The following is a 21628-nucleotide window of genomic DNA, read 5'->3' as shown; positions in this document are numbered from 1 at the left end:
ATAAGACAACAGAATCTGAAGCTATTTCTCTCTCCACATGTGCAAAATATTATTCCTATTTCAATGCATATGGCATAGACTGAGTTTTCTATAAAAATAATTGTAATAAAATACAGAATACATTAATTATAATAAACTTGCATTAGTTTTAACAAAATTAATTTAATACTTATTTAGACTATCAAACATGATTTAGAATCAATGTTGCCCTCAGTTAATAGTGAGGTCTAAACTCTTATGATAGAATAGCCTCTCATGAGTTGAACTGTACCTCTGTGGTAATCTACATGAAGCTAAAGTAAGCAATATAGAGGTTGTTAACTGTTACTTAATTCAACATCCAAAATCCTGATTTTATCTTTTCCGCATTAGTGCACTATGCATAGAGTACTTCAAATAACCATTTAGAAAAGAATTGCATTTTAAGCCAGGTAAGGAAGAGTTATATAAAACCCTTCATAAATTCGCCTGTAAACAGCTTCTTAGTGCTTCCTCTACTGAATGAGCAAACTCTTTATAAGGGATTGGAAAGTCTTTAGTGGATTGTCTCAGAAAGAGATGAGAAAAGCAGAACTCCATAACATTAATATAAGGTGCTCCCTGGGGAACGGGCATAGTAAAGCATCATGCAAGGTATTAAGTCACACTGTCATTATTTTCATGGATCTTCTTTCAGTTAGTGGTCACACTGGCTTCCTTCTGACGTAGTTTTTCTTTCTGTTGTTCAGGAAAAAAGAGCTTTATTATCATTCTTGTCTTTAATTTTCCATCTGTTCTCAAATTGCAACAAGCATGTGGTCTAGAACACTGAACTGAGGAGTAGCAAACCAGTCATAGTAGACTGGAGCCTTTTTTTCCTCCAGAAAATTAACTCCTCGAGTGCCGTACCATAAATCTCTAAACTATTCTGTAGTTTGTCATTTCTTTCAACACACGATGCTCAACTATCAGACCCCATACATGCTTGTCTATGAATTTAACTAGTACTATATGTCTTTAAGGAGTCAGTCACTTTAAATACAAACAAGACATTTTGCAAAGATCAATGCTGCTGCAGAAAGTTGGAAACATTTCAAAATAGTGCATACCAAATGTATGATTTTAATAGCTTCTTCCATTCTGCTTTCAAAGCTGACCCTCATAGAAGCCCATTGTGGGCAGTAGGAAAAAAAAGCTTAATTTGCTCAGCTGCATGGGCATTGCTACATTGATTGACAGGAGGGTTTTTTGAGAGTTGGAAGTAAGGAAGCGTCTCCTGAGAAATGAAGTGAAATTTCTTGAGGCAGAACAAGTTAAAAGCAATTGTTGCTGCTGTTGCTCTGATCTTGAAAAGGTAGAAGTACACAGTTAACAGGTCAACTAAAATGTTTGAATGTGCTCTCTTTAAAAAGCAGAACAAAAATCTCAGTGCAGTTTGTGACAATATTCCACTTACTTCCATGTGTCCAAAATTATTAGAATGGAAACGTACCAAAAATGCTAATCAGATTTTGGAGAAGAGAATTATTATATATGGCTCGCCCCCCGCCATGCCCCCCACACCCCAGCCCAAAGCCCCCTCCCACACCCTGAACTCCTCATTTCTGGCCCCACCCGGAGCCCCCACCCTAGCCAGAGCCCTCAACCCCAACCCCAATTTTGTGAGTGTTCATGGCCCGCCATACAATTTCTATATCCAGATGTGGTCCTTAGGCCAAAAAGTTTGCCCACCCCTGATCTAGACCATCCCTGACAGCTGTTTGTCTAACCTGCTCTTAAAATCTCCAACCTCCCTAGGCAATTTATTCCAGTGCTTAATCACCCTGACAGTTAGGAAGTTTTTCCTAATGTCCAACTTAAATTGCCCTTGCTGCAATTTAAAGCCATTGTTTATTGTCTTATCCTCAAAGGATAAGGAGAATAATTTTTCTCCTTCCTCCTTATAACAACCTTTAATGTACTTGAAAACTGTTATCATGTCCCCCCTCAATTTTCTCTTCACCAGACTAAACAAACCCAAATTTTTCAATCTTCCCTCATTGGTCATGTTTTCTAGATCTTTAATCATTTTTGTTGCTCTTCTCTGGACTTTCTCCAATTTGTCCACATCCTTCATGAAGTGTGGTGCCCAGAACTGGACACAATTAAAGCCTAATCAGCACGGAGTAGAGTGGAAGAATTCCTTCTCATGTCTTGCTTATAACACTCCTGCTAATACATTCCAGAATGATGTTTGATTTTTTTTTGCAACTGTGTTATACTGTTGACTCATATTTAGCTTGCGATCCATTATGACCGCCAGATCCCTTTCCGCAGTACTCCTTCCTAGGCAGTCATTTCCCATTTTGTACGTGTGCAACTGATTGTTCCTTCCCAAGTGGAGTACTTTGCATTTGTCCTTATTGAATTTCATCCTATTTACTACATCCCATATTCTTGATCAGTTTTAGACCTATGTAACAACACATTTTAAAAACTATTCTTAAGCATGGTTATTGTGGCCAAACATGATTCTTAGCTGTGGTTTCGCTGGCTAGTATGCTTTAGACCTATGCATATTAAGATAATTTTGCTCAAGCCTAAGTGCCTCACAAAAAACAGATAACGCTCAGTTCCTGCCCAAAGACAACACAGTGTAAATTTGACAAGGTACAACAAAAAATAAGGCTCATAAACAAAGAAAAGGAGTACTTGTGGCACCTTAGAGACTAACCAATTTATTTGAGCATGAGCTTTCGTGAGCTACAGCTCACTTCATCGGATGCATACCGTGGAAGCTGCACGGTATGCATCCGATGAAGTGAGCTGTAGCTCACGAAAGCTCATGCTCAAATAAATTGGTTAGTCTCTAAGGTGCCACAAGTACTCCTTTTCTTTTTGCGAATACAGACTAACACGGCTGTTACTCTGAAACCTGTCATAAACAAAGAAGTGGCCAGAAAGGACAAGGGTAAATGATATGATGTTGGGCTGTTAATTTTTAAAAAAATTCCCCCCTCACTTAACAAGGGGAGATGTCAGAAGAGAGCCTTTAGGAGAGGTTTGAATCAAAACAAGGAGGGGGCTTTTTGAATAGGTCTGGATAGAGCATTCTAAAGGGTGGCAGGGAAAAAGGCACAGAGACCTGTGAGAAAGAGACAAGAATAGTGGCTTCTTCCAGACTTTGCTGTTCAAACCATGTTACAGCCAGAGTTGGCCACAAGAGGCTTTAAATAAGGTTTAAACCCCATTTCTAAACTCAGTTGTTACACTACCGTAGGCGAGACCTTAAAGATTTTCCCCCTGGACCAATTATCAGTTTGCTGCTTTCCCACTGATTAAACATGCATGCTACTAGCAACACTTCAACGAGAAATGCAAAGCACAGTTTCTCAGTGGGTTATGGCTGAAGAATATATCATACCAGACTAGCCATGGGATTGATTTTCTTTGTTTCAACCTTTTTCTCTTCAGTTAACTTGCTTACGAATTGCTGAGCCTCTTTCAGTCTGAAACAAAATACACCACAAAATATACTATTAGACACAAGAAAACAAAACTGTTTTACATCTGACTGGTATACTTACACATGCATCAACCACCATCTCTGGTTTCTTTAAGAGCATTGCTCAGTGAATGATGGGACTAAAGGAACACAAGGCAAAGACGAACAGCAACATCTAGTCTAAATAATGAGCCAGTGTTATTAACTAAAATTTGTTCAGTTGCACCTACTAAAATATTAGAGCAGCAGATGTAAATGAATTCTCAACCAGAGAGGAAAATAAAAGATGGAAGGACTTAGGCCCTGATCCTGCTATGCAATGCACACGGGCAAGCCCCCACACTCACATGGAGCCCCACCGAAATCAGTGGCGCATTGTGTGGGTGGGGGGATTCATCCATGTGGTTCTCTTAGAAGGAGCCAGGTTTTAGAGAACTCCTCCCCACACCGTAGAGCAGTTATAACACACAGGCAAGAGGATACCACTATTCTAAAAGCAAAACACACACTAGCTGGCTGATCATTTGTGTACATTTTGGTACCTCTTAAGTGGATTTTAAATTAATCTGTCTTCTCATAACTATTATTTTCAGAGCTGTCACAGAAAATATTAAACTTACTTTTTGCTGTGATAAACATGAAACCTCTGTAGGAAAAAACTGAAATTAAAATGGCCTGCTAGGTTTTTCCTTACTGAACATACACAGGGAAAAGTCTGAAATGCTATCAAGTGATCAGTCTCACTGAAGTAGAGAAGGGAGTGCAGAAGGCAAGTGAGGAGAGGGTCTTGGCTAGAGCCTGCTGGTCTGATATCAGACAAAGGTTGCAAGCCAGTCTGCTGAGAGCAGCAGAGGGAGAAGGGAAACGAACACACAGGGACTTTAGGAGAAAGAGATCACGAAGGATTTTTTTCCCCCTCAAGCACGATTTGTCTGATACTGGCCATTAAAACATGTGCTTATGAAATCTGAAATTTAATGTTATCCTGTGAAATCAGACAGTTTTCTCTACACAAAACTGCACTTTTTTCTATTAACCTCCCCTACACCCCATCCCAGAGATTGTACCCTTCCAACTTTCCATATCACTAACGCTCGGAGGGTGTAGACACTTGGTTTATACTTTAGTCTGGAAAGTCCAAGAGGAAAGGAAATTGCAAGTACATTTTGATTACAAAAAGACAACCCAATTTCCACTACCATACACCGAAACAGTTTTTTCTTATAAACTTTAGAGTTCTTGGCACTGTCATACTGACCAATTTTACCTTCTCCTTTTACTTAATTTTTCCTGTTTCTGTGCCCAGCCAATAAAGTATTTAAAATACCAAAACCAGTTCAAACTGCCTTTGACACACTAAATTTTGGAAGAATTTTCCATGTAAAGCAAGAAGTAATGTGGATTAGTTTTGCAATTACTGACATGGACTTCCTTCCCTCTTGTACCACTGTGTAGTGCATTCCTCCAGCAGCAATTGGGATTCCTAACATTTTTATTAAAATATGTTAATAAATATGTTGCAGTGTTTATCAGTGTCTAATTCATTTTTAAAACATAACATTCCTTGTTTGAACTATGTATTTTGGAAGCTTCTGTTGGACAATTGTTAGCATTTGGAACTTCTTTTTTTCCTTGCGAATGCCTAAGAGCATGAGGGAACAGTGAAGTTACTTTTAAGAAGCCTTACTTCCAACACCACTTACATTCTGTGTTGATAGACGCTATAGAAACACCTTAAGTTAGACTGATATGAGGTTTGGTTTACACAATATCAAGTTTGTTTACAGTTTTAGTGATACCTTTTGTTCTTATAAACTATAATACTTATTTTATTAGCATGTCCGGATGTCTACAAGTTATTGAACTTTTAACATGCTCCCTAGGTCACCTCTTCACAACTCTCAGATCGCAAATGAGCTTTGCTTTTTAATGACAAGATGACTGCTAGTCATTGGAGAGTACACATCTCATAACTGCAAAGGTTATAATGGCAAAGAAGTGCCCCTCAGTTTTTAAAGGCAGTTACTATGTTTAGATTCAGTAGGACCAAACTGGGATGTTCAGGATTCTACGAACGCCCTCATTTTGGACCACCTATTTAGGTAAGTCCTAAATTTCTCTCCCTCCCTGCAGTTATGGTTGTTGTACTGACACTATGGGCTTTTTCCAAACAACTACAAAATAAAACTGAGCGAACACCTTAACCACAGAGAATCTTGGAGATGATCAACTCAAGATAAAAATCATGAATAAGTAAGGTCATCTTAAATGATGCACTTATGGTGCTGAGACTACAGCAGAACCTCAGAGTTTGGAACACCAGGGTTACTAACTGACAGGTCAACCACACCCCTCATCTAGAACAGGAAGTACACAATCAGACAGCAGCAAGGAGACACACACACACACACACACACAAAGCAAATACAGTGCAGAACTGTGCTAAATGTAAACTACTAAAAAAGTGAACATAAAAAAAAAAGGCTTGACAATGGAAGGAAACTGTTTCTGTGCTTGTTTCAATTAAATTAAGATGGTTGAAAGCAGCATTTTTCTTCTGCATAGTAACGTTTCAAAGCTGTATTATGTCAACGTTCAGCTGTAAACTTTTGAAAGAACAACTATAATGTTTTGTTCTGATTTATGAACATTTCAGAGTTACAAACAGCCTCTATTCCCGAAGGTTTTTGTAAAGGAGGTTCTACTATACCTGCTAATGCTTACCTGTCTGATATTAGTGCAGAACTGAAAAGATTGTCTAGTTGAAACAGAATAATATGTTGCTTACCATCTCACTTTTATGAAACAAAGGGCTTGTCCACATGATGCTGTAATATGCACTATGGGGCCATGATTTCTAACGCACACTAATGTGTTGTGCATTCATTGGTCTGTGTAGATCCTGCTGGTGTTCACTATAGGTTCGTGAATGTGTGACAGGTAAGGATTAGCATGGAGTCTCAGCACCACAAGAAAAAATTTAAGACAGACTTAACTATTCATTATTTTTTAAATTGAGTTGCCCTAGTTATAAGAAAGTGGTTAGTTCAGTAATTAGATCAGTAAAGTAACCACACTGTGAAGAGGCTTTATAAATAATAGCAGACCCCACCTACTCTTGGAAATGATACTGCTACTAGTGTGTTGAAATACTAGCCTAAAATTGGCTAAAATAAAATGAAGTGAAAACTAACAATGCAAAAGAGAGTTAGCTGAAGGCAGCTATTGTCTAATCCCTTGTCCCACTTGTATATTCCACTTTTTTAAAAATAAAATAAATCTGAAAATGGGAAAACACCTTTGCCTATTTAAAGTTCTGGCAGCTTTCCAGAAAAAATTACCAATATTTACAATACACTTTGGAGCTGTATGAACCTCTAAAGTAGCATGTGTGTACCACGGGAACCACCCTTTTTTTTTTTTTTTTTTAATAGAATACCCAAATAAACACACACATAATACGTGGCTATAAGCACAAGTCAGACTGATTACTAGGCAAGCTTAATTAGCCAGTTATGCTTACAGCTGCACGGATGTTATAAATAAAATATGCAGCACCACCCTTTCTCTGCTTATTGTGTCCATTTTCTGCCCTCTTCACTTGGTGTGAACAGAAATGTTGTTGCCACTTGTATGATGAATGTAATGATCATGAAATAGTATCTGAAATTCTTTCCAGCTAAACTGCTACAAATAAGTAGTAAGTGAAGTACATGGCTTGTGTGATTTGGCTCAGAGATTAGTATGATACACAAAAAGTAAAACTAGAGATAAAGTTCATTTGCATAGACAGGAATAAACTCTTAATTATTGTCTGTCATTGTCTTAAGTGGAGATACTATGTAAATAACCGATTTGCAGGGATATCATACCACATACTATTATTTTTAATCACCGTAAAATAAACTATTTAATGTGTCATAAAACAAGTCCTTTAAGAAGTTAAATGCAGTTTATGAGAATTTATATAGACTTAAATTGCTGTACTCCTTCCTATAAAAGTACAAACTTCCTTGCTTATTTTAACTGTTTGTCAATTACTTGTTCTCAATTTACAATAAAACAAAAGTCAGGCAACAGAACGTCAAACTGGAAGTTAAACAAATAAATCCCACTAAATATCCCTTTTTACTTGTCGGACAGTAACTGCAGTGATATTAAGTACTAATGAAGATGGTCAGTTTAATATTGTACACTTTACAGAGATCAGATGAAAGGAAAAGGTATTCCTGAGAGTAGGGGAGCAGTCTATAACCCTTTTGTTCAATAGGATGGCCAGAAAAACAGCTGAAGAGGACTTCTAGAAAACATTACTAATGTGGTTTGACAAGATTAATAATATAAGGGGTCTCAGCCTGCTTGAGAGTCACTGGAGAATGAACAGGTTGTGCGGCTTACCAAATAAATAAATAGGTGCCCACTTTGTCTTGTTATTTGAGCTCACTTGTTCGTCATGTTAAATGAGTCATCAACCTGGAGATGGGGGGCGGGGCAGGATCTGACAGCCAAAGAACTCCCTAAGCAGTAGGAAAATCATGAATGAACTAAAATAACCAGGTAGTTGTGATAATGGGGTGTGATGTGGCAACTGCCCCTCACTGGCTGGCAAAGGGTTAATAGCAGCACTTAGAATGGCAGTGCAGAATCCAGCCAATCAGAGGAAGGCTTAGAAGCAGCCAATCAGGGCCAGGCTGGGCTGTATAAGAAAGGCTGCAGGGCAGAGATGAGCTGCATCTCTCCTTGCAGCTTGAGGGCGAAGGACTGGCTGCCTGTAGAGAGAAGTACCTGGGACAGAGCAGTGCTGGGCAGGGTCAGGGGAGCAAGTGGAGCTCCAGTCTGGCTGGCTCCCAGACTGTGGCCTTGATACAGGGGCTGAGTAGGTGCTGGGGCTATGGGGAAGTGACCCAAGAACAGCAGGTAGTGGCAGAGGAGAAGGAGAGGCAGTGAGCAGCTGCCAGCTATAGGGTCCCTAGGTTGGGGTCAAGAGGCAGGCCTAGGCCCCCACCTTTGCTCCACTGGCCGCCGAAGGAAGTGGGCAGGCAAAGGACTGCCGTTTTCCCCTGAGCGAGGGGCACTAGGGGCTGCAATTTGCCACTGTGGCGAGAAGCCAGGCAAATGACTGCTGGTTCCCCCCAGAAGGCAGGAAACAATGGAGTTGGGGCATAGCCAGAGGGCCGTGCCCTGAAGAGGATGCCGTGGTCCAGGAGCGATGCGGGTGTCCACAGACAGCAGAAATGGTGGAGAAGCCGTGACGGAGAGTGAGACACCATAAGAGGTGCCCTGCTGATGGACACAGCGGCACCTCTCTGTTAACACCGTGTGAGGCAATGTGGGGGTATTGATCTGCCAATCCTTCCCAAGCAGGAAGTCCCCAACAAAAAAGAGAGAGAGGTTTAGCTACCTTGCAAGGGCAGCACTGTACATTTTTGTTAAATTGGATGCGGCATTTCTTGTTTAGTATTTCTGATTTGCGGGTGGGTTCTTGCTGTTATGACATGTCAATAAAAGTGATAATTTACCTTTCATAAACAGTCTGGGGACTGTGTGTCTCAAGGGATATGTCTACACTGCAATGCAAGCCAGAGGTTTGAACACAGGCTCAAGCCTAACCTCCCCCTCCTTCGTCTACAAATTGTACTAACCCAGGGCTCGGCCACAAGGTCCCAGGACCCACAGAGGTTGAAGGTCTGACCCTGAGCCAAACTGGACCCAGAGTTCAAGCCCTGTTGATTTGCTGTGTAGACACAGTCCTACTGGACTTGTGCTCTGTGAGTCCAGCAACAGAATCCCACAATGACATGGGCCTACCTTTGTTGTCCTCTGGACAGTCAAGTTTGGTGGGCAGTCAAGTCTTCCCATACTGCACCATGAACAGAGGACTAGACCGGCCAATGTTTTGGGAAGGCACTAGCAGTTTGGGATATGGGTGGTTGGACTTGGGCCTATATGATGCAGTGCAGACAGTTAAGCCCCAGTTTGGGACCCAAGATTCAGTAATTCCTAACCTGGGGTTATAAATGAGTATAGATGCTCAAGCCCCACATTAACCATCTCAGACGCTGTTAACTTGAGTTCTACTACCCCGGTCTTACATTGCAGTGTGGACATACCCAAGGGGGACAGAAGACTAAGCATTAATAATTGTAAAACAGTCTGAAAGTTGAGCCTCTTCACAGAGGACTGAGTTATGAGAGTTTTTCACTGTTTTTCTCTTTCAGTATTTTCCCTTCCTCTCCAGCTCTCACTGCAGTCCATAGCAGTCCTTTCAGTACTTTCACAGGAAGTAGAACTGCCCCCCCTTCTACAGCATACCAGACCATTCTACGACAATTGCACCTGTAATTTAAGAACACACCATCAGGCCAAGCAGATCTGTCTGTTTGGATCAGCAACCATGGTGAAACTAATTTTAATGTGCTTCTTCCACTAACTGGCTGTTTATTTTTTATCCCGTCCTATTTTTGCCATTCTAACAGGAAGCCCATATAGTCTATTATTCACCCAATCACAAGCATATATCTGCAAGTCAAAAATCAGTACTATGTGGAAACCACAGAAAAAGATTTGTTTTTGTTGGGGCTTCACATTGGAACACTGAATTGTGAAAACCACATTTCATGATGAAAGGTTTAATATCTTTTCTTATATATTCTATGTTTGGGCAGAATTAATCAATGAATGACACAGCTCATGTCTAGACATTAAACATACTTCTGTGTGTTTTAGGAAAAGAGGAAACTTTAAGGAATGCAAGTTGGTTAAAATCACAAAATCTGACCAGCTGTAATGTGAATCTGTTCGAAGGAAGAACTATCATCAGTCATCTCTGAGCAAGAGAAATCAAATTATCCTAATGAATACAGGAGGAATAATATATTTATAAATGTATATTATATTTAATAACATACATAAATATAATATACATATAAAACTAAGATTAAACAATCCTTTAAACTCTGGCACATTACTTTGAAAAACAAAACTGATGAAAGTGACAAAAATGGAGCTACATATTTTTAAACCGATAAATCATGATTCCATTATTTTACCTGAAACTCTTTTGAGTTACCCCAAGTAATGTGAAATAAAGTCACACCTGCGCTTCTAGTTGGGAGTTCTGGGTGTTCAGCATCTCTGAAAATCAGACCAAGGTGCCCAAATAATTGAGGCACCAAAATCAGAGGCCACTGCTGTAAAATTTGGCCTTTATTTTTCATTAAAAACATAATTTGTTATTCAGTAATTGTAGGGAATACAAACGTAAAACTAAACATAGTATTTTACATATTTAAAATGTTTTCTCCATAAGCTCACAAAAACAACTTCCATCTCCACAGGAGCAAACAAGGGCTGGGAGGATAAAGGTTGCTATTATCACCACTCACCCCTATGCTCCCCTCTGTGACTCTAAAACCCAAAGATACAATAGAAGCAAACACAGCATGTTTTCCTCTTTCCTGAGCCCATGCAATTCTCTCTACACCTGCTCCATGTTGTCAGGGCTCTGCTGGCATTCAAGGGTTGAGCGGGCGGGGTGGGGGTGGGGTGGGGAGCAGGGCATAGCCACAGTCTCTCAGGACTTCATGAATTTCTGAGCAGAATCCACTGCTCCCCCTCCACAACTCTTACTGTGAATTAACAGGACTGTGCATTCCCTTCTTTCCACTGCTGCTACTAGTCAGTAGATGACACTATTCCTGTTCAAAAGTTCATAAAATTTAGTGCACACATTTAAAGTTACGTACAGGTTAGAATTCTTAACTTTTACTGCAGCCTGCACTCCTTTGGTTCTCAAAATATGTTCTTGCACCCCTTATCAAAAATCGTTGAAGTAGGTCAGTTCTTTAAACCTAAATATATTTTTTTGTTTGTATATTACAGTCATCGTTAAAAATGTATAATGTTAATAAATACATAGGTTTGATGAAACAAAGTAGTTGTACTTATGTGCCTGTGCTTAATTTGTGTTTTCAATGATTTACCTTCTAAAAAAATCTGGAATGTCTCGCACCCCCAGAAAGGGCATCTCGCACCCGCAGGGGATGTGTGCATCCCAGGTTAAGAACCACTGGGTTAGACAGTATATTACACCTGGTTAAATTTTACAAAACTGACCATTTCACAGTATATCATGGGTTTTTATATAATGAAAATTGACATATTTGCAACATTTATCTAGATTTTATATACTGTAAGCTGAATTTTAAATATGTCCATACTATATTTTATGAAACCAATAAAAGAATATAGTCAAAAAGTATTTGTCTGTCTAGGCCGATGAAGTTTGTCTCCAATCCTAAAATTGCTGATGCAGATAGCCTATTTTTAATTTCTTTAAGGATCTACTGCTGGAAGGCATGCTGTTATTTCCACATCCTCTGTTGCTGGTTCATCTGAATATGGGTTAAATATGACAACACAACAGACTTCACTCTGTAGCCAAGAGGAGAAAATATAATTTTATGTACTGGGAAACAGCAGGTGCAGAAGAGCAACAGAGAATACCTATTTTTTCTTTCAGGAACAGGAATTCTGACGGAGGACCTTGCAAGGAAGGCACACACCATTTTCTCATATTCTGTGGACACCAACACTATCCTCCCTGCCACTCAGGCCTGTAATCTGTGCATCCTCTTTCTCTTGTCCCTCACTCTAAACCATATCCACTCTGACAGCTCTTCCTGCAAAACATCTCTAAGATCCATCCTCTGTTCATCCTGCTAAAATTCTGGTACAAGCCCTCATTAGCTTATATCTTGACTATGGCAATCGCCTCCTTTCTGGTCTACACAAATGCCATCTTGACACCCTTAAATCCATTCAAAATGTTGCTGCAAAAATGCAAAACTCAACACTTTGACCACATCACAACATTCTTTGCATCCCTCTATTTGGCTCCCTTTTTCCCCTTCACTCATGCACAAACTACCAGATAGAGCTTTGAGAGTGAAGGGAAGTATGTAGAGCAGTCAGACTCTGACTTCACTCTGCGAATGATGCCAGCCTTTAATGTCCTTTGGTCAAATTTTCCCACAAGCATCTTCACCTGTTTTCTAGGCTGCTCCTTATGTCTGGGGGGAATGCCCTGAAAAAAAAAAATCGGCAAAGCAATCTAATTATCATCTTTCAAATCTCTCCTTAAAACTCACTTAGGTTGTGATGCCTATAAAACACTTGACAATGGTTAAACTACTGGTGTACCTCAGCTGCCGCTCATTACACTAAGCATAATCCCATTTTTTGTCTCCACCTGTTGCCTCCCATCATATATTTAGATAAGATATTTGGGGCAGAGACCATCATGTGTGTGTCAGTGTTGTGCCTAGCATAATGGGTTCTACCATAATACAAACAACAGTCACCACAGTCACAAAGACAGCAACAAGTAGAACCTCACACTGATTGCCATCCATTGTTTTGGATAATGTATGAACAACATGGAAGAGATCAGAAGTAAAAAGCGGTATCCCTGAAGCTTATATGGGGTGGGGGGTGGAAGGTGAAGAAAAGCTGGGAAGGGAGAAGGTTACCCCAGTAATGAGAAGAGCGTCACTAACACTTTCCCTTTTTTTACAGTAGAACAGATGGCAGTGACACTGGTATTCGTACTGTTCAAACCCTAAGAACTCATGAAGAAATAGTAATATTTAGTTTAAATGTGATTTGCAATGTACAATCTTCTAAAAACTGTAAGGAGGCCAGATTCCAGTAATATTGTGAAACTATATGTGGCATTCATGAGACAATGTGTTATGCTGTCATTAACACACTGACAACGTGGAAGGTCTAATAAAATGCCAACCAGCAGTATTTCAGTAATGTTCAGCCGCTCTAATCAGGATCAAAGCCTGATTGCACTATCGGTGGGATGAACACATTGTGAGTGACATTGAAATGACTTGCCTACAAACTGCACATAATATTGAAAATAATAATTTTAACTGTTTTCCCCATCAGAAGCTGATAAATAAGATATCCATAGTTTACTGTGAGCACCATGATAGTATAAAAGTATCATAAGATAGAATTCATTTTTTACAAACCTGTAATAACTATTAATACCATACAGCTTAAAGCCATATCACCTTCCACTGTGATTCCAATAGTCCTCACAAGCTAAGCAGAGTCTAGCTTTGTGATTCTTTGGATGAGATGTAAACCTGAAGTCCTAATCACTTGGCCCTGAACACAAGAATCCTAGTGCTTTTTTTGTCTGGTGTTACACATGGTATGCTTCCCAGGCAAATTACAACATGAATAATTAACTTCAGCCTACTTAAATTCTCACTGAAGTTTCATCTGGCTCTTGTTCTAAATGAATATGTAGCACAGCTCAGTGCTAATTAGCAACTTCCCCATGCCATTCCACTGGTGCTGTGTGGGTGTCATGATAATTATGGACAGATTAGATAGGATGTCCAGGAGAAATAGTTTGTACAGTCAGTTAAATTGTTAAATGCTTTTGGCTCTATATAGAAGTAAGATCACCATCATATTAAATTTCATTTTTTTTTTTTGAAAAATGACTTTTGAGAAACATGTAAAGGATTTTAATTGCAATCTTTTTGTAGTTAAGATAATATTTTTAAAAATAAAATATGTACACTACCATTGTGCTTGCTTTCATGGGTGAAACTCCAAGAGATAACTTGCTAATGCTCAGCTAGGACAAGGACTAGTGTTTTGAGTGAAACTGAAAACCAAAACTGGTCATAGAATTGGACTGTTTAAGGCCAGAAGGGACCCCCAAATCATCCAATCTGACATCCTGTGTATCTCAAGTGGCCAACATCCCCCACACTAACTCAGCAACCAAAATTAGTATTACAGCCCACAGAAGACTAAATTATTATATGCCACAGGTAGAGAATAAAAGGGACTGAGGTGCACCAGGGATCAAGGCCTCCTGCAATGGTGGGGCAACAATTAAATGAGCTATAACAAGATAATCCCAGCAAGTGCCCCGGACTTTCATGGTACAGAAGGTGGCAAAAAGCCCTGATAGTTCCTTCCTAATCCCACATATGGCACTCAGTTAGACCCTGAGCATGTGAGCAAGAACCAGCCAGCCTAGCATGGGAGAGAGAGTGCTTGGTGCCACCTCAGAGCACTGGCCCACCCTGTCCAATGTCCCATCTCCAGCTGTGACCATCTCTGATGCTTCAGAGGAAAGAGACAAAAAAGGAAATCAGATTTTGGTGGGGGGGGCGGGGGGTAAAGGGGGAGGAATCCCTTTCTGACTGTTACAGGTGACTGGCTGAAGCCCTGACGCATGAGCTTTAAGAATGCAAGACATAAACCAGAAAGAACAACCAGGGCTGCCCCACAACCCTGCCCCACACCACCATAAACAACCCTGACATATAGTCCCACACATTTACTTTTCCTGCTCTCTTGAAATGAATTAAGTGTTTTTTCCCCCAAAACTATTGGGAAGCTGTTCCAGAACCTCACTCTTCTGATGGTTAGAAACCTTCTAATTTTCAGCCTGAGTATACCCATTTGTTCTTGTGCATGCCAACATTGTTCTTTAGTTTGAATAACTCTTTATCTTTCCTGGTGTTTACCCATGATGTATTTATTGAGAGCAATCATACCACCTCACAGCCTTCTTTTTGCTAGGCTGAGCTTGTGATAGGATTGGGCTGACTGGTGGTACCACTTAGTGGTTAGGTCCCCCCAGATTACAACTCTCCCCTGTCTCTAGCATCCCCTACCAGGGGTCACCCTCTTTTGGTAGCTGGTAACTTGGCCCTCTGTCCAGGTCATTGTTGAAGTCCACCCTTTTTCTGCGTAACAGAGTTCAAGAAAATATAGAAGTCCAACGTCCTGCAAAAAAGGAGTGTCCAGCCCAACTCCGGACCCACAAAGCCCCCTTACTTTAGGGCTTACAATGTCTTCACTCTCCTTAACTCAAGGTCAGGGGTTATGCCACCCTTGTGGCTGGCTTACAGGGGAAGCCTGGACTCTTCCTGTCTACCAGGCTTCGGCCCAGGGGTCCTACAATGGCAGCAACGGAGCACACTGGGGTGCTTGATAAGTTTGCCTCCTGGGGCCACATCCTACCACTTATTTTCCCAGTCCAGGGCATGGTCGCAGTCTCACAAACAATCCAAGAAAAGACAGTGCAAAGGGTTTCTTAATAGAATTAAATATAAAATAAATCTGGAGAGATACTGGCTTGTTATTACAAAATATTGTTTGCTTTGTAACTCAAAATGTATTCTTCAATTTAATGAGCATGAGAAATTTTTGAAAAAAGAAGAAAAAGATCTGTATGAAGAAACTTTGTAGTTTGGACATTCAGATGTACATATTAAAAAGCTGCCAATAAAATAACTGGACTTGTGGAAAATACAGTCTTCAATGTCCCCAACATGTGGTTGGCATTATGGTGCATTTACATGAAAATATATGTAGCGGATGAAGGGAAAGTGGCCATTCTAGACAGATTCTCTTTACAAATAGGTGATCTTCAAAGCAGATTTTACGGTATTATAGTTACATACTAACACTGGAGGAAATGGTATGTCTGAAAGAGAAAGTATCCCTATACAGGGAATTTATTTTGAAAAAATTCTACATATATCTCTACAGTCATTTATTTATTATACACATGTAGTTTTAATATCTACATCTATAACTCTGTTTCGGATTCCTAAACGATGTGCAGATTTTGTCCAGGAAAGAGACAATAATTCAACTATATTTTGCAAGCAGCTAACTTATTTTCATGGTCAGTTAAGTGTAGGGCAGCATGGTTAAAGTGTTTCTGCTACTAAAAAACGTTGGATAGAAATCTAATTAGATTTCTACAGTTTTGTTACATTTAGAGGTCAAGTAGTTTTTAGACAAAACAAGATATTGCAGCTGAGTCTATCACTTAGTTAAGGGTACTATTAACGTCTTTTTCTGTACTTTTAGAAATCTTTAGCTGCCCTTTTAATAACCCAAAAATATTTAGTTTAGTTGTTTAAGATTTCTCATATTGGAAACCTAGACTGCACTTTTTTTTATTTTTATACTAATTATAATCCATCAAATTTTTAGATGATGACAGAAAAAAACTCAGAGCAAAGTCTTCACATTTGGGTTCCTAAATCTAGACAATGAAATCCACATTTACACACCTACATAACAGGAATAATTCTGAGAAAAGATAAGCCAAACATCTGCACTCACATTGAATTTACCTCCAAAGATTATTAAGGCGTCAGTTATTTAGGTGCCTAAATAAAGATTTAAGTGTCTAATTGTTGACACCCAAGTTTTAAAATATTGACTAAAGCTAGTTATTCCGCTTCTACAATATTTCCTCCCTAGATCCAAGAAGAATTTGTTACTGATAAATACGTCTCTTTTTTACATTTTAATTATAAACATGTAGAAATGCAAAACAAATCGTGCATCAAATTACTGAGCTTCACCCAGCTACAGAAGACAGCTGTCCATTCCTATCATACTAAGGTTATTAAAGTTTACCATTGCAGTAAAAACAAAACTAAAAAAGTCTCCTTCACAATGTACAGTGATCAGTACTTAAATTTCTTTCAACCTTTTATTCCTGGACAGCGGTTGGTGAAGTGTCAGTCTCACACTTTGTAAAACAGAAACTTTAAAGGGTCATGACTTTACAAGATGATGAAAACAGTTTTTCCATCATTCTAATTTAGTTATTTCATGAGGCTCTTCATTTCAGCAGCACGCTGTCTTGATGAATCACCCAGGTTTTAAATTTAAAGAAAAAAAATCCGAACAAACCTTTTCAAGGTTAATGATATTCTAATAAAATAATTTGACGCAAACTAAAAAATATTATCTATGTGAATTTGAATTGTTTACGAATTCAAAACCTCGTGCTTTGTGTTCTACTGGCTACAGCTTTATATTCATGAACAGGAATAAACATCACATCAGACCCATTAGCAGAATGGATCAGAGATCTGTACCACCTTTTTATTTATAAATAGAATTTTGACAGTATCTTAGCAATGAAACAGGCAAAATGATGGTGGATGGTTTTACTTACAAACCAAAATAGCGTAAATAATATATTAAAGATAGTTGAGAAGTTCTGTTAAGATGTCTAATGCTATGTTTATGCCTTTACATGGGTATTTAAACCAGTTTCTTTGAAGGGGCTATTGGTATGCAATCAGAATCCTGGTACTGTATAAATTAAAAAGGAAAGGATGTGTGGCCTTGATCTTTTTTTGGTACATTAATTTATATTCCTCATGACTAGCAATGGAATGATACTAAAAGGACATGATTCAACAGAAAATACATCCAGCTATTGTATTGTGGAAGTCTATGGAAGTCTGCTAAATGCCAATTGATTTTATATAGTTTCAGATGTCAAATCAGGCGCAAGCAAATATAAAAGATACCCTTGTAAACGTTACATGATGTAAACATTGTAATTGATTTTTTTATGCTGTTAAATGAATGATCCAGAATGCTATGCTATTTAAGTTTTTTAAAACTGTATTATTGGCAATTAACACCAGATTTGAAATATATTCATAGGGCTCAAATATATTTGGGAATTTATGATTTTTCTGGCATGTCTTTAAAAGTTGGCTTTTACCTGTTCAATACCAACTAGTCAATTCAACAATTCACTCTGATTTAGAGCAAAATGAAGAACCTAAGCACTAGTGCGTTTACTACTCTCACTAATATGTTCTCCAGAAGTATGTTTTCTTATTTTACTGAGTTGAATTTGGAATATGCACCCAGATTTATATTTTGCACTGAAAGTGAGTTATCCATTTTTTTCTGAAGTCTGAATGTACTACAACCCATTCAGTACTTTTTCAATGCAAAAGTATGTGATCCCCATGGGGTATTTGCATACAACAGATTTTTTTCCTCTCTTTTTAAAAATAGGATTCAACCTCTCTTTTTTTTTTAAAATCAGGCTCAGAGCTGTGGGGTTTCTATTTTATTTTATTTTTTTACTCAAACTAATAAAATCAGGAGACTGTGGTGAGATCTAGCGGCATGCAGTTTGATGTCCTCAGCAGGATACCAACAGTCAGAAGTGGTGCTGTAAATTCAGTGTGGGGCTTCAACACTGTGCTAAGTGTGGCCTGAATCTCAGGGGCTTCCCTTTGATGCAAGTGCAGTATATTAACTGGAAAAGCATTCACTTTTATTTGTCTGTACTGTCTGCGACAGCAATATCGCCTCATTTAGACTAGTTCAACATGAAAATACACAGAGAAGCAATCTGTTACAAATTAGCATAGCTCCCCTTTCATTTTACTAGCTAGTAATTGGAAGGGGTTAAGAAAGTGTAATTTATCAGATTATATGTGTTTATCTTTGTGTGGGGACAGCATGCCTTTGGTGAATTTTCCTGCGTACCCTGAGGGAATAATCTTTCCTTGATGTCCATTTGATCTGAAAGAAAACAATGACGCCTGTGAAATATGGGAGTATAATTTGTTCGGTTGAGAAGGAACAGTTTCCCAGACATCTGAAATAGTATTAATGACTTTATTAGAACCTTACCTTTCTTTGGAAATGTTTTTATTCTCTCGTTTCCAAATGGTCTTGAAGTCACTGCAGAACTCGTACCACACAGTGAAAACGTAGTTTGGTGTGATGTCCTTCTCACCAGACTTTGGCTTTATCCCAAAGTATCCCACGGTTTCTTCAAAGCTACAGGGGAAAAAAAAAACTGTCAACACGTAAAACCCATTGGGGAAGCTTAGTTTCCCTGAGGGCTGGTTCCTGACTCAGTAGCCAAGGCTGATAATTACCATAACTTCCCCTTAACTTTGGAAACCATAGCAGCAATTCATGCCAAATGTAACTAACCTTCCAACACCTACTTTTTTCCTCTAGGAAGAGAATTTTTGTGTGTGTGCATAAGACATCACTGACGTATGTCATGTACGCAAAGCAAAAGGCACTCATTTTTAATAATCATTATTTATTTACCTGAATTTCAAGTTAAACTTATTAAGATTTTTATTCTGCAAAGCTGAAAGGGGAGCTATTTTGGTGTGAGTTATCTGATTAAAGGCTGACAGGAGAGTTGTATGCCAAACCAGAAATAATTAGCTGCCAAAAGGAAATCAAGTGTCACCTGATCTCTAGTTTAGAGACTTTCAGGTAGTGATGGAGCTCAGTGCAGCAGCACAAATGCCACAGTCAGTGCCAACAGCTAGTCTGCAAAGAGATAACACAACCAAAGTGATTCATGCCTTCCCAGGGGGCTAGTAAGCTGAAAAAAGCAGTAATAATAGGCTAGTTTTATTGCCAGTGTTGTTATACGTTACTATTCTATATTACAGCTAAAGCATTTTTGCAGTGTATCTGAGCATTTCTAAAAGACTCTTTTCCTGTTGAACATAGTTTTGTGGTATTTTAAGTTATTGTGCAATATGCATTTGAGCCATTATTGTATCACATTTCACAGATAAACAGGTAATTGATTCCATGATCATGGTTATGAGATGTGCAACCTGAAACAATAGAATCTACAAATTCTTTTTGCTTTTGTTAAGGTTGAATCAGTTTTCTTTCCAAATTAGAAATATCTGTCAGGGTAGTTTTGCTGATAATGATTAAAAACAATGTCATGGCTTAACAGTAAAGGCAACATAAGAAAATCTTTCAAGAGAATTCACTTTTCTTGAAACTCCAACTACATTTGGGGAAGGGGAGGTAATGTGCTTGTTAACATCTACTGATGGTTCTTAATTCTTGAATATAGGAAGCTAAACACTTGAAAACAAAAGATTTTTTAAAAAGTGTACATGGCCTACAAACAATAAAATTTAAGTTCAACAAATGGCCTTCAACTCATCTTTGGGCAGATATCTCATCCCTTATTAGCGGATTCATTTACACAGATCCACATTATGGGATAGAGTCATAAAAAGAACTTAGGTGCCTAACTGATACTTTAGACACCTAAATCCCAGAATCAGGTCCCACTGGAATTCACAAATCCCTCATTCAGCTGCCACCAAATCCTATAGGTGCCTAAACTCACAAAGCGCCTATATGTTTGTAGTAAAATTTCCCTGGGCACATATGTTTCTGTCCATGAGCATGACACAGCAACTCCATACCAGGTGTCCAGACACATATGTCCCAGCGTGATTTACAAACTGGGGAAAGACAGGCGTTTCTCTGGCTAACTCACTTCCAGGGTCCGATCTGGTAGGCAAACTCTGAGCACATTTACTAGTTTGAGCTGCTATAGGTGAGCATACACTAAACAGCCTTCCCCAACCCCAGGATTTACTGCAGTAACAGCACAGGCACCTAACTCCAATAGAGGGTTTGCAACTGAGAATCCCAAATGCCTCCCTGAAGCTTGGATTTAGATGTTTATCTCCAAAAGAAGGATGGGGTTTAGCACTCACTCCTTGTCTTGGCATCTCCCATTGGCTAGTTTAGGTGAAAGAGCTGCCTAGCATGCTGGCTTTTGTCAATTTCATTCTGATGCACCTTTCTCCCTCTATTCATTGTATAGGGAGCCTAGAGGCCTAATCCAGGCTTTAAGAATTAGGCATGGGATGCATGGCGATGCTGAGTGTTGCCACACCTAAATTTTTTGTGTATCTAGCCCCATGTGTTTATATGGAAATTCCATGGTTAAGGTTGAGTTTTGCACTTAAAGCAGGGCTTTAACCACTTTGCTATGTATGAAGAATACAGAGTATATGCCTCAAAATTACAGCAAAAAGAAAAGGAGTACTTGTGGCACCTTAGAGACTAACCAATGCTCAAATAAATTGGTTAGTCTCTAAGGTGCCACAAGTACTCCTTTTCTTTTTGCGAATACAGACTAACACGGCTGTTACTCTGAAACCTGTCAAAATTACAGCAGTTACTCTGGGGAAGCCAGAGCATACACTGTAGCTGCTTTGCAAAATAAAGCACCTGGAAATTCAGTTGAACCGGTCAGTATACTTTGGCTATTTGTGCTTCTCCAGAGTGGCATTGAGTAGCAAGAACTACTCAATGAATATGAATAAGAGTTAAAAATTAGAAAATGATTTAAGGTTAATAATTCATATCTAGCTGATGCATCTTTAAAAATCAGTTTAACATAATCGACGATCACAGATTCTAAAATGCCTTCATCAGAATTAAAAGTTGATAACATCGTATCACTACAGGGCAGAGTTAAGGAAATCT

The 21628-nt window shown here is 38.9% G+C and overlaps 1 protein-coding gene across 1 annotated transcript in view; it reads right to left on the bottom strand.

Moving 5' to 3' along the window:
• Nucleotides 1–672: 672 nt before the first annotated feature.
• The window catches only part of FMN1 (formin 1), a 358987-nt gene continuing 338031 nt past the window's right edge, over nucleotides 673–21628 (bottom strand). Inside the window, exons 17-19 of the mRNA XM_077820284.1 lie at nucleotides 18983–19132; nucleotides 3383–3467; nucleotides 673–717 (exon numbers count right to left, since the gene is read on the bottom strand). Coding sequence (XP_077676410.1) covers nucleotides 673–717; nucleotides 3383–3467; nucleotides 18983–19132 — 280 coding nt within the window. The remainder of the gene's footprint in view (nucleotides 718–3382; nucleotides 3468–18982; nucleotides 19133–21628) is intronic.

This window comes from Eretmochelys imbricata, chromosome 6 (assembly GCF_965152235.1).
Source record: "Eretmochelys imbricata isolate rEreImb1 chromosome 6, rEreImb1.hap1, whole genome shotgun sequence".
NCBI lineage: Eukaryota > Metazoa > Chordata > Testudines > Cheloniidae > Eretmochelys > Eretmochelys imbricata.
This window is presented reverse-complemented; position numbering and strand designations above follow the sequence as displayed.